General features: G+C 44.3%; 1 protein-coding gene across 2 annotated transcripts in view; it reads left to right on the plus strand.

Annotated features, from left to right (window-relative positions):
* Window positions 1-1,223: 1,223 nt before the first annotated feature.
* PDPR (pyruvate dehydrogenase phosphatase regulatory subunit) overlaps window positions 1,224-17,856 on the plus strand; it is a 34,074-nt gene continuing 17,441 nt past the window's right edge. The window contains exons 1-11 of one of the 2 annotated variants that reach the window (XM_027843247.1): window positions 1,224-1,280; window positions 6,586-6,891; window positions 7,397-7,530; window positions 9,762-9,843; window positions 9,937-10,100; window positions 10,870-10,991; window positions 11,819-11,936; window positions 12,788-12,937; window positions 13,923-14,115; window positions 16,407-16,531; window positions 17,483-17,638. In XM_027843247.1, the coding sequence (XP_027699048.1) occupies window positions 6,662-6,891; window positions 7,397-7,530; window positions 9,762-9,843; window positions 9,937-10,100; window positions 10,870-10,991; window positions 11,819-11,936; window positions 12,788-12,937; window positions 13,923-14,115; window positions 16,407-16,531; window positions 17,483-17,638 (1,474 nt within the window). In that variant the 5' untranslated portion in view covers window positions 1,224-1,280; window positions 6,586-6,661. Of the gene's footprint in view, window positions 1,281-5,944; window positions 6,158-6,585; window positions 6,892-7,396; window positions 7,531-9,761; window positions 9,844-9,936; window positions 10,101-10,869; window positions 10,992-11,818; window positions 11,937-12,787; window positions 12,938-13,922; window positions 14,116-16,406; window positions 16,532-17,482; window positions 17,639-17,856 lie in introns of those variants that run through there. The other variant, XM_027843246.1, reaches the window with a different exon arrangement.

Here is a 17,856-nt window from a genome sequence, read left to right on the forward strand (position 1 = left end):
AACCCCTTACATTTAAACAAAGTTAGTAAAGTTCGGCGGTAGATTCAGTGAGCGCCTGGGGGAGGAGCCGCGTGCCGGCCTTCGCCGCTGCCGCCGGCGCAGTGCGCCCAGGTAATCCGTGCTTGCAGGCCCGGGTTAGGACGCCGCTCTTCACGGCTTTCCCCCATTCTCCTGTTTCCGCAGCCCATGAGGAGCGAGTCGCCCAGGCGGTGCTGCGGGGCCTGCCGCTCGTCGTGCGCAGCTCCATCAGAATGGAGAGCGGCACGGGGTTCGCGCGGCTCATGGCGGCCACCTACCAGTGCAGTTCTGACCTCAAGGCGGCGGTCCAACTCCTGCTCCAGCAGCAGGCCCCGGGCGGCCGCGACTGGGACAGCCTGCTGGCGATCGAGCGCCAATGCAACCTTTGGACGCGGGACGCCTTCTACGTCATGACCGGCGTGCGACTCTACGGCGACAGCCCACTGCTGCAGAGTGACGTGGTGACCAAGGCCTTGGAACGTTGGCGGAGAAGCCAGGCTGCAACTGCAGCCGCCGCCGGGCGGGGGCGGGGCCTGCATCCATCTGCGCCTGCGCCTGCTCCGAATGACTGGGGCCCCTATTTGTCTGCGCCTGCGCCTGTGTCGAGAACCTTGTTCCAGCATCCGTCTGCTCCTGAGCAGATGGGCAGGTGCCAGAATCCGTCTGCCTTAGCGCCGAGGGGTTGGCACCCGCCTCAGTCTGCGTCTGCCCCTGCGCCGAGGGGCGGGTGTCTGTCTGCACCCGCGTCTACGGACGAGTGTCCCCTTGCGCCGAGGGGCACATGTTGTACTGGGTATTGTGACTCCCGCGCTCCTCGGACGCTGAACATGTAACGGGATGTTTTTATAACATTTTATCAATAAAAGTTGCTTAGATTTGGGAAAAAAAAGTGTTCATTCAAATGCTAGCGGCTCTATCCAAAGGGCGGGGTCGCTGAAGACATCCAGTTGGTGAGGGAAGGGGAAAGACCCGAAGCCCGGCGGCGTAGCACGTGGGATCCCGCTCCGGAACCCAAACAATACCACGTGGAGCGGCTGGGCGGGGCCGGCGGCGTGACGACACGCGCACGGGACGCCCGCCGTCGTACCCTTGCTGCAGGGCCCGTAAAGCGCGAAAGGTCGGGAGCCTGGGCTCCTCGTCTCCTCGCCCCCCATTCCGCTTCCTTCCCGCCTTCCCCACACTCCGGAGGCCTCCCGCCGCCGCCTGCTGCACGCTCCTCGGAGGGGCGTGGTAAGGCGCGGAGCCCGCGGCGGGGCCGTGAGGTAAGGCGGGGCCGCGGGCCTCCCTCTTCCGTCTCCTTCCCTCGGGGCTCCCTGCCCCCAACGACTCCACCCCCCGCCCGCGCCCTTGGCCGGGCCCCGCCCCGCGCTCCTGCTCCTCCCCCGCGGCCGGCTCGAGGTCAAGTTCCCCGCCCCCAGCTTGCCTCCCGTCTTCCTGTTTGCACTGCAGGCCGGGGGAGCCCCTGACACCCTGTCGCGTTTCGTGCTTCGCTCGTTTTGACCGCGGTTAGGGTGGCCTGGTCTTCTCCGCCGATGACCCGGAGGAGCCCGGGCCCAGACCCTGGCGGGGGGGGGCTTCCTCCAAGCCTTTCCCAAACAGCGTTAAAAATTGCTTCTCGGGCTTCCGCTTCCGGTAGCGGCGCCGGGCCGGGCGTTCTGCGCCCTCCAGAGGGTGGCCGTGGTGTCGGGCCTCCCGGCTGCTGCCCAAGGCCTTCCTGTCCCGAGGGACGCCGCAGGGCCCGAGGAGCGCGGCCTCTGCCTCCATCCTTCCCTCCCCAGCCCGTGCCGACGCGGGCCGCTTGCTTGGCCTTCCTTCCCCGGGTTTCATTGTGGCTGGCGATTTCCATATGTGTGCGCATGCGTAAAAGATAGCTACATGAGTGTATAAATGTCATTTGCATATATGTCTATTTTAAAAATCAGTTTCTCCTCCTTTGTGTTAAATCATCCAGTTGCACCTACGCTCCCAACCCCAGTCTGTGTGGCTCTTAACACCTGAGCATTTCTAAGGCTTTGAAGCTTTGTCTTATGTGCCCATGGTCTCTTTATGTGAAATAAAGTGGACTTGAATCAGTTTAAAAAAAAAAAAAAAGCTGGGACGGCGTTGGCTTTTCCGTTCGCGGCGTCCTTTTCATCTCTAAACTCGTATAGTTTTTCCCCCGTCTTCAAAAACAACCAGAAATTTTAAGTTGATTTTGTTTTGTTCCTGCCTCCTGTGCTCTTTTCCTTTTGATGCCAGATTTTCTTCTCAGCACCTGATGCAATGTCTACGTAGGCTTTGCTCCCATCTCTAAGCTTCACTCTTGGAATTTTGAATAATCAGATGTTTGAGTCCTGGAAGCCTACTCTTTTATTCTACTTTTTTTTTTTTAACCTTTTTGTGAGGCAGTCGGGATAAGTGACTTGCCCAGGGCTAGTAAGTGTCAAGTGTCTGAATCTGGATTTGAACTCAGCTCCCCCTGACTTGAAGACCAGAGTTCTGTCCACTAGTTGCTTCTCTATCTACCCTTTTATTCTAGCCCTCATTGAGTTCTTCGGTCCCATTGTGTGCAATTTACTTAAGTTCGTTGTTTACTTGGAATGGTTAGCTACCTCTTGCAGCTTAGTGCTTTATTTAGAATGTAAATGTCTTGAGTGAAAGAACTTTTTTTTCCCTTTTCCTTTTTTTGTCTGGTGCGTAAATAGCTGATTGATTGGACTTTTTGTTTGTTTACAGTTTAGATTCTTTTAATGTTTACAGTTTAGATTCTTTTAAGTGGCCCCAAGACTAGCGACTGAAGAAAAAAAAAAATATTTTCCTCCTCAGAAAGTTGATATGAAACATCCATCTAGCCAAAACCAGCATGGTCTCTCCCTTGAAGTGTCATCTACATTTTTCTAAGAAGGGTACTACACTTTGACTAACAAAATGGTGTATGACCGGCTCTGAGCATTAGTTGTTTTCTGGCCTTTCAATTCCAACCTGATTGTGTTCAGTTTCCTTTTTGTTACACAAATTCAAAGCTGCTTTTGCTGCTTCAGTTGAGTGTAATTCAGGGAATACTTACCTTTTATGTCTGCCTGGGTTATTTTGAGCATGGTATTTTTTTCAAACACTCCTGTAGACTTTTTCCAGTGGTTCTATAGGTGAAGTTATTCATTATAACTGTCTTTGAGTTTCTTGCTGATTTGTTATTCTCACTCCAGGAATTATTCTATCTCTAGAATTTCTTTCGCCTTGACTTTTTTTTTTAGTTCAGAATAATGGCTTAATTATCAGTCTCTGTTCCTTGTTCTTTCAAGATTTTGTCCATTTGTGCTTCTGTCTTAAAATTCTAGGTAGGCCATTCTTTTGGGGTCTCATCCTTGGGACTGACTGAATTCAATAGCATTTTCAAACATTCCTTTAGTTTCTCATGAGTAGTTTTATAATACTACTTTATACTTTTATAAGGCTCTTGGTAAAGACTGTCTTTGCATTTATGATCTTTTTTTATTTCCTTTGCTCTTTCTAGTTTAATTTCAGTTACGAATTTTTGAGCCACTGAGAACAGAGCTTTTTCCAGGCCTTCATCAGATTTATCTTCCTCATCACCAAACTTGCTGCATGTGACACCTCGGGCATGCACATCTTTGAGATCATGTTTTGCAAAGGAGTCAGAAGAACTTTTGTTGAAAATCAGGTTTTTAACCAAGAGATTAAAAACCACAGATGTTTCAACTTCCAGTTTCTGTTTCTTGGCTTAGGAGGCTGTTTCCCAATTTCCTTTTTCCAGCTGCTTCTTTGGCAGAGGACTTCTTCCTCTTCCTCTTTGCTCATCTCTGTCCTTGTTCTCCTCATCCTGTGATGCCTTAGCTGTCACAGGAACCATCTTATCTTCCCTTTGGCAGGTGTTGTGTCCATTGCTTTCCCTTCAGAGCATTCCTCATCCTTTTCCTCATACTCAAAGTCTTGTTTGGCTGGAATTGCGCATGTTTTCATCATTTTGGATGACTCAAGTTCTTCACCCCCCTCCTCTCCTGTTACATTGTCTTCATTCTTGGCATTCTTGGAATTTTGGCTCCATTGGAATGGCTGCAGTTTTAGCCTGTCTTTCCCCCACTACTTTGTGACAGTGACTTTGCTTGGGGTTGGACTTTCTTTGCCTTGGGGATGGGCTCTTTTCTTACGGGGAAGCTGTTCCCTTCTTGCTGGTCGTCAGTTCTCTTGTTGGTGTGGCAACAATGGCCTTGTTGGCTGGTAGTACCTTCTTTCCTTTCTTCTGAGGGGCCACAGTCTCTTATCTGATGCTCCTCTCATTGTCTTCTGACATCCTCTTCCCTGCTGTTTTCTCTCTACTTTGGAGAAGGACCCATTTTCTTTTGAGACTCCTTGATTTTTAGTAACCTTGCCAAGCCTCACCTTGGGGGGACCTAGGTTAGAGAGGGATGATCCCTCAGCAGGAGATCAGGCAGTGGAGAGTACCCTTGGCATCTGTCCACCAGCACCCTTTTGCTGGCATTGATTATTACAGCCTGTTGTGTTCTTGAATGATTTAATGTCATACCTTGACTATTTTATCTTGGTTTTCCTCATTTCTTTTTTAAAAATTTCTTGTCTCTGCTTTTCTTCCTCCTTCCCGGTAGCATTTTTTGAGACTCAGTTGTTAGCCTTTTTCTTTATGGTACCTTCCACAAATGCTCTTTCACGTGTTGCCTCTGGTAATAATTCTGCGATACTAGCTTCCTTACATCTAAGCTGTAGTTGTGTTATCTACTTATAAAATATTTCTACTTTGTGTGTCTAATTGCCTTAAAAGTCACAGTGTCTAGGACACTACTCATCTCTCATACCTCCTAAACTGACACCCATTCTCAGTTTACATAGTTATTTTCCTGGTTGCAGGGCTGAGATATTTGGAGTCATCTTTAATTCTTCTTCCCTTGTCTCTTATGTCAGGTGAGTTTATTTTCCATGGGGATTCTTTCTTTACAATCAGTTTTTCTCTTCTTCATTTTCATTCTGACTTTTGTTGTTGAGTCATTTTTAGTTATGTCTGACTCTTTGTAACTTCATTTGGGGTTTTCTTGGCGAAGATACTGGTGTAGTTTGTCATTTTTTTTTTTCCAGCACATTTTACAAATGAGAAAAAGTAACTTGCCCAGGGTCTCACAATTAGATAGCGTCTGAGGCCAGGCCCACTTACCTGCCTTATTCTTTCTGACTATCTTTATGCAGACCCTCATTTCCTCATGGCCTGCTAACTGTGCCCTTAAAATACTGTTTTCATCATGTCATAATTCTGTGAAACTGTCAGTGGTTACTCACTACTTACTTCAGCAAGCCCAAATTTCTGTCTGGCCTTTATAGGTAGAATGGGTCTAACCCTATCACTTTAGAGATGATGAAACTGAGACCCAGAGAGGTCCAGTGACTTCCCTAGGGTCACCCAGGTAGTGATTCAGACCCAGCTCCTTTGACTCCTTCCACTAAACTCTGCTGCTCTAATTTGAGGCTACCATGGTTCTGCTCTGTTCAAGTATAGAAGCAGTTATTAAATGCCTCCACCTGCTGGGACTGGGACAAATCCTGGGGAGACCTTATTTATTCAGCCTTATCTTTCACTGCTCCATGAGACAACCTCTGCTCTCTCAAGGACCGTTTCTTTGCTTTTATGCACATGTGTCATGGACAGCTAGATGTCGCCATAGCGCACAGAGCGCTGGGCCTGGAGTCAGACTCAGCCTTCAGTTCAAATCCAGTCTCAGATGCTTAATAGCTATGTGACCCTGGGCAAGTCAATCCTGTTTGCCTCAGTTCCTCATCAGTAAAATAAGCTGGGGAAGGAAATGGCAAGCCCACTCTAGTATCTTTGCCAAGAAAACCCCAAATGGGGTCATGGAGAGTTAGATATGACTGAATAACAACATGTATCCTGCTTATTCCTGCTCTGCCTTTGTATTGTAGGCTCATCAGTTTAGAACTGGAAGGAATTTTAAAGGGCATCTTGCCCAGCAGTTCCCCTCCCTCCTCCATATTTAGCAGCTGAGGACAGAGAGGCAAAGAGGCTTGCCTGGAGGCACATGGCTTCTGAAGTATCAAAGATGCACTACCCAGGTCTTCCTGATTTCAAGTTCAGTAAGAAGCATTTTCGAAATGCCTGCTATGTTTAGTGTTTAGGGTAAGTCCCACTTCTATGCATCCTATCAGATTCCTCTAGCCCCTATTGATCTGTTTCTTCTTTGTTCTCTTTTTGTGGTTACTTATCTGTCTTGTGCAATTTAGTATATTTCATAGCCTGTTACATCCTTTTATGGTTCCATAGATGTACACCTTATCTGCTTAAAGCATGTAAGTCATATCTCCCTTGTAGGGTAGTGCCTCATGGTGATAACAGCTCACTTTTATTTAGCAATTTGCAAAATATTTTTCTCACAGCAGCTCTGTGAGGTAGAGAGTGTTTAAGTAGTATCCCTATTTTAAAGGTGAGGGAAGTCTTAAATCTCTTAACTAAAAGGTTAGGTGTGTAACAGATGTTTTATTACAAATATTTCTGATTGATCCTGTACACAGCACTGAATTAAACATCACCAGTTTTTCCTTCTCTAGGTTGAATTCTTATGCCCTGCTTCCTCTTGGGTGAGTGAAGATCACATTTCTAGAAAGTTGACAAACAGACGCCATCATGTTTTTCCGGTTGCTATGTGATATTCCATGGCGGAGGGCCAGTCAGAGATGGCCGAACAGGTCCCCGTCAAGGCGCAGCATTTCTACAGTTTCAGAATCTAGTCCTCCTGTCTCACTCCCCACCCATGCCCAGGTAGTCATCTGTGGTGGTGGAATTATAGGCACATCTGTAGCCTATCACCTTTCCAAGTTGGGATGGAAGGATATTCTTCTATTGGAACAGGGCAGGTAAGAACCACACCGCATAACACGTGACTGCCACACTGCACTAAGTGGCTTGTATTCCCCAGTTTCCTTTTTCTTTCTCAATAACAGCTGTGATTTTTCCCTGTGTTGTTGATGTAATATTCAAACGAAGGTATAGAAATTGCTTGCCGTTTGCCATCTAATGATTTATGCCTTTTTCTGGTTTTTGAAGAAAGAACATGATCCATCAGACACATAACACAGATGCTTAGAAAACATGTGTTTTCTCTTAAATTTGGAATATTTTCTAGGTGCTCATAATAATGAATTCAAAAGTGCCCAGGGCTCAGCAGAGATCAGGCACTAAATTGTCTTCAGGAAATCAAATAAAGTTAAGGGAGCAGTGGAGGGGTTAGGGAGGGATGGACTGCTTGTAGCATTATACGTTCTCTTTGATCGTCCAATTCTTTTGCTCTTTGGTACCAGTCTCATGTCCTTTCCTGTTCGTGTTAGGTATGTGAGTTCCTGTGTGTGATTTGTCTTACAGGTTGGCTGCTGGCTCTACCAGGTTTTGTGCTGGCATTGTTAGTTCGGCTAGGAACTTTACCTTAGAACAGAAGATGGCCAATTATTCGAACAAACTCTATCAGCAGTTAGAGCAAGAGACAGGGATTCAGACAGGTAAGACAGTGACATCTTTCGGTCTGAGTGTCGCTCAAGCGTCATTACTCTGCATTCTGTTTGACCCAGCTTTGTACAGACAAGGGTTGTGCTGGACCAGGAAATTAAAAAAAATTCTCTGGGTCATTTCTGTCTATTCATCCTCTACTATGTCAAGTGGGGTTTCAGATTTCCTTATTTCTGAGAGAAATTGGGAGAAGGAAGAGTATGTGCTGCCCTTTGGGTACTAATATCTGTAGGATGCTCATTTAGGAGTTACTTTCTTACTTGTGATGATGGTTTGTTTAATTTATTTAGTTAATTAACATACTGTAGTAACATGGCCAGATATAGGTTTGCTTCTGGTAGGCGCCCTTTAGCTTCTGGTTCTTGGTCACAGGCTGCATCTTTAGCTCCTGGCCCAGTGTCTCATAGATGTGTGCTGTTGATTACTAGGAGGATTCAGTAGGATTGTATGGATCAGCAGAAATCCACTGCTCTAACTGGACTGTTCCAGTAATAGAGTAAGATCTGAGATCAAACCTGGCCTCAGAGACTTACCAGCTGTGTAATCCTGGGCAAGTCACTTCACCTCTGTTTGCTTTGGTTTCTTCCACTGTAAAATGGGGCAGCACAGCACCTCTTGCCCAGGATTGTTGAGGATCCATTGAGATAGCATTTGTACCAAGTGCTAAGCACAGTGCCTGGCATCTAGTGATGCTATATAAATGCTTGTTTCTTTCCTTCCTGTGACATCGTGCATAATCTAGAGGCTGGCCTTTCTGAATTGGGCCTTCATAGTGTGTAGTTCTTAGGTGTAGGAGACAGGATTTTTGCCCTTAAAACGGTGTATTTTAAACTTAATAAGTTGTGGTTTAATGGAATTTTTTTTTTATCTAGACCTATGATATGAGGAAACTTTTTGTACCCATGAGATCAGCAGTTGTTCTGGAGCTTAGAGAGTTAGAGGCTTGTCTGGGGGCGTGGAGTGGTTCAAGGAATGAATGAAGGAGTGAGTGAGTGAATGAATGAATGGAAAAACATTGATTAGGCACTGACTCTGTGACAGGCATTGTGCCAAGGGCTGGGGAGACAGACAGAAAAGCACGGCAGCCCGTGCTCTCAGAGGTCCTACTCTGATAAGGAGAGACAACTCGTAGAGAAGGTTTCAGCTGCAAGTCAGATGCTGAGACCCCATATGCCGTGGAGGGCAGTGGCAAACAAAGACATTGTGTGTCAGAGGCCAGACTTGAATCCTGGTCTTTTTGACTCTAAGGCTGACTTTTTATCACCACCACATTGCCTGTTAGTACAGTTCTACTGTATGGTATAATTCCAAGTAGTTTGATCTCTTTGGATGAGTCCTTTGCTTTGTTTAAACTGAAATCTGTATTGTCTACTTCCATATTGCCCTTCAAGATTAACAATTTGGTTTAGTACTTTGCCTTTATTTTAAATTTGTTTTCCCATCTCTAAAATCCCAGTTCTCTCAACTGGGTTTTGGGCAGGAGTGTGCTAGAGCCAACTGATGCTGGCTCTTGAGAATTAATTACCAAATTTTCAGAGTTGGCACTTACACCTCATAAATTGGCAAACACTACAGATTTGGGCTTGATTTATTGTTTTGTTGATTGCCTAGACTTAAGAAAGTTATGAAGAAAATGTTAGTAATGTAGATTAAATTTATAGGAGTGGTTTTTTTTGTTTAAATAGTTATTAACTACTTACTAGTATACTACTCTTACAGTGTTTATTTTTGAAAATTTTTTAATTAATAATTTATAAAAATTAGTTAATTTATTTTTAGTTTTCAACATTCACTTCCACAAGATTTTGAGTTCCACATTTTCCCCCCATCTCTCTCCTCCCCCCACCACAAGAAGACGTGAATTCTGAATACCCTTTCCCCCAATCTGCGCTGCCTTCTGTCAACACCCCCTCCTTCTCCTATCCCCTTCCCCTTCTATTTTCCTGTAGAGCAGGATAGATTTCTATATCCCTTTTTTCTTATTTTTCTGTACATCTTATTTTTCGGTGAGATTCTTTAGGAGGAGGCTATGAAGATGTGGGGCTCTAGTTTTAGTTGACTAGATTTCTTCCAATTATATTTCATTGAAAAACAAGTATTGGGTTAATTAAAAGTGGTTTCTGTGGGAAATGAGATTTGCCTGTCTGTTGGAAGGATTTCCATTAATTCCTCCAGTGAAGTCTGTTAGAGAACTTTCTCTGGTCCGACTTGGTTTTTCATACAGGTTACATAAGGACAGGCTCAATCTTTCTGGCTCAGACTCAGGACCGACTGATCTCCTTGAAGCGTATCAACTCGAGACTGAGGTATGTTCAAGGCTGAGAGGAGTCTTTCTAGCCGGTGGGTAGTTTTTTGCAGAGCTGCTGGTAAGCTCCTTGCCTCTCTGTTTTCTGTGACAGTGTAATGGGCATCCCTTCTGAGATCATTTCCCCAAAGAGAGTGGCTGAGCTGTCCCCACTCATTAGCATCCATGACCTGGTGGGGGCCATGCACGTGCCTGAGGATGCAGTGGTGTCAGCGGCTGATGTGGCTCTTGCATTGGCCAGTGCTGCCTGTCAAAATGGTGAGAAACTTGTTTGGTTGTTGGTGGGGTTCGAACCAAAAATTCAAATTGAGAAAGTAAGGTGCTGTCTGAAGTTGTCCCTACTAATAGAGGTTGTTGTGCTTTTTTTTTTTTTAACCCATGAAGAAACAAGCCCAACTTTGGAAAGATCGTTTTCCATTTGGGATAGTCAGTTACCATTTTTAAATGCCCTAGTATTAGAGTTCATTAACAGTAACAGACACTTTAAAATATCCACTTTTCTCCTTACTATCCCAGAGAATTGCTGTCTGTGCCTGCTCATATACTGCAGGCCTACAAGGAGTTTCTCGAAGCTCTCAAAGCTCCAGGCTCAAACACCTTAGACATTTAATCAACAGGTTTAAAAAGTTGTAGGGAGTGAAGGTGACCGAGGCAAGGGCTGGTGGGAAGGTAGACTGGCCCTTGGGCCTGGTTCTCATATCTGTACCTCTAGAAATGATTGTATTTGGGGACGAGTAATTCTTTGAGAGAACCTGGCATTTTCATGGTTAGGAACGGTCCTTTCACATGCTATCAGTGAAGTGGGTGTGCCACGTATTAAATTGGTAGAATGTCATTTAAATATTGTATCTGAAAATTAAATGCCAAAGGTTAGCTTTTCGTTTCTAATTTTTGTAGATTATTGAGTATCTGGCCTACTCTCTTAAAGAGAGAAAGTGATTGGCACACAGACTCAAGATGTTTTGTATCCTCTCTAGTTCACAAACCTAGGGCGATATGTTAACTCACTTCTTTTACTTTGGCACAGGTGTTCAGATCCGTGACCGGACAAGTGTTATTCATGTGAAAGTCAAAAAGGGTCGTGTAACTGGAGTAGAAACGGATAGAGGATGCATTGAATGTCAATATTTTGTCAGCTGTGCTGGTCAGGTTAGAAACAATGTTGTGTCTTGATCTTGCCTTATTTAACCTCTTATATTTGTTGAGTTTGAGTATTCAGGACTCCAGATACTTAATCATCTAGAGAAGTGGATGATTATGTTTTTAAGTAATTGTAAGAAAGCCAAGTGATTTTCTCTGTTTTTGACCAGAGGAAAAACCTGGAACTGAAGGGATTAGAAATCCCTTGTCTCTGAAAGAGAGGCACCTCTAGACTTGACCTTCTTCTGTACTTCACTGAATGAGGTCCCCACAATCAGAAATGTCAGCATATGGCCAGCCACTCCTGGGTCTGGTTGTTACGTTGGGCGTCTGTTTTCGTCAACTTCAGTTAAGTTGCTGACTTATTTCACTAGGTCAGGGGCATGGAATTCAGGGATTCAGTTTGCGAATAGTAAGGAGACTGTGCTAAGGAAAATTGTTTTCCTTTTATACTGTTCAGTAATCTTAAGGTGAGCTGGGAAATTCATTTTGCTGTTTGAAGTTAATTTAGCCACTGTCATTTTGAGGTCTGTAGGTGAGATGATGTCTTATTTTGCTATTAAGAACTCATTTTTGTCCCCAAGAGTTTAGGCACCCTCTGAGCACTGAGATAAATCTTTATCTGTCTTTGTTCCAAAATTGAACTCATCTCTTCAATGTAAACAATACAGTGACATTTCCTATATGGACTAATGCAGGCTGAAACTGGCTTCCCATATCTGACATTGTAGAAGAGCACAAAAGTCGCTTGAAATTAAGGTTTTCAAGAGACTTAACTTGCTCCTTTGTATTTTTTTCTCCCCTTCCCACCCACAAATAAATCTGTCCATTTGTAGTGGGCTTACGAGCTGGGTCTGTCCAACGAAGAACCGGTTAGTATCCCGTTACATGCCTGTGAACACTTCTACCTTCTGACTCGTCCCCTGGAGACCCCACTGCAGAGCAGCACACCAAGTGAGGACTTGTACTTTTTAAAACAAATCTTACTCATTTACAATATTCTTTCTTCTGAAAGGGAAATCTTTATCCTGAGGACAGAACTTACTTTCCCCAAGGAGTTTTTTTTCCCCCCAAGGATATTATAGGGAGGTAAACCCAATTCCAACTTATTTCTTTAAGGTGAATATTTATTAAAGGATAGCCAAGACATTATTCCACCTAAACCACCATTCTTTTACAAGAAAATTCTTCTTCTAAACTGTCTTCCCATCCCGGAAAGAACTCTGGTTTTTGCCACGGCGATGTGATCCCTAAGAGTAATTGAGACAAAATAAGAAATATACGTAGCTTAGATTCTCTGTGTATGAGCCTTGTGTCAGAGGGGAGGGTATTGACATCTTGGGGGCCGTCACCCCCAAACAGGATCCATAGCCCCTTCTTTCTGCCTGACTTTCAGTTGATACAATGGCAGTGAAGTTCTTGAGCTATAAGCACTCACGAAGGCTCTGTGCTTATTGCATTGAGTGTTGGGGGTTAGCAGTAGTAACAGGAGAAACATTCACCACTGCCTTTGGAAATGAAGTCCACTTGGAGGTGGCTGACCAACTTCTACCCCATCCCCGACCCCAGCCCCAACCCCAAAATACATCACAAGTGTGTCTAAGCTAGATTGCCTGTGTCCCTCATGGATTCTGACCCGGGTGACTTTGGCAAATTCATTAATGAATGAATCTCTTTTGTTGGTTCCCAAGTCCTGCTTTGTTAATTCTTTCTCTTCTTTGTCCTTTTAGAAAAATTGTCTTAATTTAAAATGGAGATTCTCTCCTCCTTCTCCCCATTGCTTTGTTGTCACCTCTTTTCTATAGCTATTGTGGATGCAGATGGAAGGATCTACGTTCGGAATTGGCAAGGCGGTATCCTGTCTGGTGGCTTTGAGAAGAACCCTAAGCCCATCTTTACTGAGGGCAAGAACCAGCTAGACATTCAGAATCTGCATGAAGATTGGGATCATTTTGGTATGTGACTAGAGCCAGGGTAATGCTGCCTCACATCTGTGCATCACAGGCGTTATCCTGTCGGATCCTCACAGCTCTGATGTAGGTTGGGCAATCATTTATCCCCCTCTACAGATGAGCCAAACGAGGCTTAAGGAAGTTGTGGGTTGTCCAAAGATGTAACTAATGACAACCGAGCTAGAACCTAGGCCGATCCACCTTTTTTCCTTTTTTTAAACATTGTTAGACTGTGTTTTGAATATTTTGCTTTTGAGCTACACAGGTAGCCACCCGGCAGATCCAGCTGTCTTCGTGTTCTTTCTCTTCATTTCTTCAAGGCTGCCAGGCAGGGTCTTGGGTCTCAGGGTGGCTCTTCAGACTTTGGTGGTGGCTGCATCATGTAACGTAACATGTTCTTGTGACTTCTCATTCTGCTCTTTTTACATTACTGGAAGGAGAGGAAGACTTTCTGTGAGCAGGACTCCGTATAAAATTCAAGAAATCATTGGAAAGTAGCTTTTGGACTGTTGGTCTTTCTGTTTATTTTTTAAATTAAATGTAATGTTTGCATCTGCTCATAAACATCTTAGGAATTCATTGCCCCTCATTGTGTGAGATCCCTTTGAAGAATTTTTAAAAACCTTTTTGTGATCCCATCTCTCAATTTTTTTCATTATGTAAATAGGATAATTGATAGCCTCTTTGCTCTGTAGAATTTTTAGATGACATTTTCTTTTCTGCACAGTAACTATATATCACTGTGCAGAAATTTTCCAAGACATTTTATTTCAAATCTCACAGATCCTCTTCTGTGATTTTTTTTTATTGTAAGATTTTCCTTTTAAAGGCTTTTAAAAAAAAAATAGATTCTATGAAAGGAGCGGAGAATGAAAAGATGGGGGGGTTAAAAGTCTTTTCTTTACAGGTGAGGATTATATATATATAATATATATATATATATATATTATTTTTCAGTTTTTAATTTTTAAAATTTTTTTCTGTTCAGAGCCTCTGCTGAGCTCCCTACTGCGCAGGATGCCAACCTTGGAAGCTCTAGAAATTATGAAGTTGGTGAACTGCCCTGAGTCCTTTACGCCCGACATGAGGTGCATCATGGGGGAGTCTCCGACTGTGCAGGGCTACTTTGTACTAGCTGGAATGAACTCTGCTGGAACTTCATTTGCAGGAGGAGCAGGCAAGTAAGTAACTAGGGGCACAATTGCAGAGCTCACCCTGACTGCTTCCACTTACTGTTTTATCCCCTTATGGAATCTCTTGTGATGCTGGGGGTGGCACTTAAGTCTCGGGACTGTCTTTGGTTTTGTTTTTCAAATAAACATACCAGAACTAGCACATTCAGTGGCATGTTGTCCCTTTCAAAGAAATAACCTAAGGAGGCTAGCTGCTTCATCTAACAAAGCCTGAAGTATTTCAGGAACTCTTCTGTAAGCATCAACTTGCATTAAAGGGTAGTGATTTAGTGCCAAGCCTGGTAAGAGGTGGAGCATAGTCAAATGGAGGATTTCACTTAAGGTCAAAGTAAGTTTTGGCTTGAAAAGGTCATAGTGTTCATTTTCTTGTGTGGCTCATGAATTGTCTCTGGACGTTTCCAGATATAGTTTGAATCAGGTGGTAATGTAATTCCCAAGGTGACTGCTTTAAAGGACAGTACCTATTCTGATATGTACATGATGATATTTTTATTACTTTTAGTCACCCGTGATATCTGACACTCCCATAGTGCCCCGCTCTGTCTCACAGAGCACGTCGTCAGTCCTTGCAGTGGTACTGAGACAGGTAACAGAGCTGCAAGTAGCACCTTTAGACTGATGTTTCCCCAGAGAAGTTAAGTAAATTAGCTAAGAGCACATGAAGTCTGTGACATAGCCAGAAATGAACCTTTAGACCCCAGGTGGTAGGTACATGATCAACCAATTGAAGTGTGGGAAGATAAGTCATATCCTACTCTCCCTGCTGGCCTGTTCAACCACACCTACTTTTTTATTCCCTGAAACCTGTCTTTGTCCCTTCGCTTTGCTGTGTATACTCCCCACTTCCCTCCCTCTGAGCCTGGGGTTTGCACCTCAGATCTCGACCAAGGTGCCCCAGCAGCAGCTGTACAGGGGCTGCTGGGACAGTCCCTTTTCTCTCAGGTGCTCCTCAGAGGGTCAGCCCTGTGCTGCTGGCTGGGCAGGAACAGGTGGTAGGGATCTCATTATCTTTTCCCACCCTTCCTGTTAAGGATACAGCTGTCCTTCCAGTCACCCAATTTCACTTTCCCATACCCCGTATGTCCAAGCAGCTTCTCGGTCTTGTTTCTCATCAGTATCCTCTTCTCTGCACAGTCTCTTCTTGATTTTAGGTCCTTATTACCTTTTGCCTATGCTATTGCAAGTCTCCTGATTGGCCTCTCTGTTTCCAGTCTCTCCCCTTTGAGCTCATCTTCCATGGGCCAAAGGATTTTCATAAAGTTCAGGTGTGGCCGAGTCACTCCTATACTCACTAAACTCCAGGAACTCCTTGTTAACTTGAGAAGCAAATGTTTCCTCTTTACCTTTTCTTTAAATTCTTTTTTTTTGCCTTTTGGTGAGGCAGTTGGGTTTAAGTGACTGTGGTCACACAGCTAGTAAGTGTCAAGTGTCTGAGGCCGGATTTGAACTCAGGTCTGCTTGACTCCAAGGCCAGAGCTCTATCCACAGTGCCACCTAGCTGCCCCTAAATTCTATTTTTTAATGTAAGTTTTATCATGTGGATGGAGACTAGATCTGTGATTCCTTGGTACAGAAAAATTGTACATGACTGAACTTCCCATGCCCCTGCATGTTGGCATCTTCTTTGCAACCCACAGTCTTAGAACTCTGAGTGGGGAGTGTTTTTTCTAGTGTCCATCCCCCATGCCCCTCCAGTCACGAATTGAAGTAGGACTTGGAAACAGGTCTTTCAGACTTGGACGCCTGCTCTCTCCCCACCTCACCAGGCTGCTTCTCTGAATCTTGTAATGTTTATAATTATTAGTACTGTAGTACAGGTAGATCACTTACAAATAGCTCTGTACTTTATGGCATGTGCACTCAAGAATGTTGTATTGATAGTAAGAGACCACTGCTTAGAGTGTTGGAAACAAGAGCTTCCTGTTCCTTTGTGTCTCTCTCTTGCTTTTTTTTTTTTTTAATTTTTAGGCAGTTTGGTGTTAAGTGACTTGCCCAGGGTCACACAGCTAGTAAGTTTTAAGTGTTTGGTCTAAAGCTGGATTTAAACTCAGATCCTCCTGTCTTCAGGGCCGGTGCTCTACCCACTGCGCCACCTACCTGCCCCAAAAGTCTGACTTTTTTTTTTTTGTTTAGGCAATTGGGGTTACCTTTCCCAGAATCGCACAGCTAGTAAGTGTTATGTGTCTAAGGCAGGATTTGAACTCAGGTCCTCCTGACTCCAGGGTCAGAGCTCTATCCACTGTGCCACCTAGCTGCCCCTCCTTTGTGTCTCAAAATAGGTACCTTGCTGAATGGATGGTTCATGGTTACCCTTCAGAAAATGTGTGGGATTTGGACTTGAAGCGATTTGGAGCTCTGCAGAGCAGCCGTACCTTCCTCCGCCACCGAGTCATGGAAGTGATGCGTGAGTGAGCCTTTTTCTTACTCCAGCATCACCTGCTGGTTCCAAAGGAACACTTTTTCTTCACTTACCTAATTGCTGCTCCTGGTATGATCTCAGATGTTTGACTGTTTTAGTCCTGTGTTTATATGCTATGGAAGTTGTTTATATGCTAATCCTACTGGATATGATATATCCTTTTCCTTGGTGTATTTTAAGTTCACCCGCTTCATCCTCAGGAGGTTCACTGTGGAGGAGGAGAAGGAAAGCCTTCTCCGTTTCTCCCCCAAAGATCCTTTTCCTTCAGATGTCAGTGAAAGTGGTGGCTACTGTGTAGGTCCTCAGCAGTGTCCGTGTTGGTTTCACCTGAAAGAGATCACATGTTGCTTAGTGAATATTTTCTTACTTTCTTGCTTTTTTCCTTGGAATTTTGGACTTGTCTTTCCTAGATACTAGATTCACAAAATTATTCTTAAAACCCTAATCTTCATTAATGAGAGTCCTGATTATTTGTTACATAGCAATAAGATAGAAAACAGCTTCTAACACATTCCTACCTTCTGACTCTCTTCAGATTATTGCTCACTCTGATGGAATCCATGCCCAGACTTAGCTAAACTGTTCCTAAATAATCTATGAATATTTATGTTCAGAATCGAATGTGACTGAAGCTCTTAATTTAATTTGCTCTTGGTTTTAGTGCCCAGGACACATGCACAATAAGACCTTTGAGTGCCATTCAGTGTGAGAGTTCTAACTTTGTACCATGTCACCCAGTCTGTCCTGAGAAGAGTCCCCACTGCTGTCATTTGCAAGAATGTACTCTTCTGTCCCAGGCACTGGGAAAGATCGAGGGACAGTCCCCGTCCTCCATATTCCAGCCAGCCTTTAAAAACCTTTCACCTGTTGTCTCTCACTGACTAAAGCTCTTCTTGCTTTTGTGAGCTTTGTCATCTCCTTTTCTGTTCATTTCAGCCCTGCTCTATGATCTTAAGGTCCCGAGGTGGGACTTCCTGACTGGTCGGCAGCTGCGTACATCTCCCCTTTATGACCGCTTGGACGCACAGGGAGCCAGATGGATGGAGAAACATGGCTTTGAGAGGCCTAAGTATTTTGTCCCACCTGACAAAGGCAAGATCTCATTTTAGTTTCTGATCTGAAAACCTGAGAAAAAACATACGTCGTGAGGTACGAGAGGCAGCTTTTCTTTTAATGGAAGAAAGAACACTGTATTTTGGAGGCCAGGAGGCCTTGGTTCTAGTTCCTGATTCACCTTGGGCAAATCATCTGATCTCTGTAAACCTGTTTCCTTGTCTGTGAAATGGGAAAATAATTTTCATTCCTTCACA

This window comes from Vombatus ursinus, unplaced genomic scaffold (genome assembly GCF_900497805.2).
Source record: "Vombatus ursinus unplaced genomic scaffold, bare-nosed wombat genome assembly UNPS02014900.1, whole genome shotgun sequence".
NCBI lineage: Eukaryota > Metazoa > Chordata > Mammalia > Diprotodontia > Vombatidae > Vombatus > Vombatus ursinus.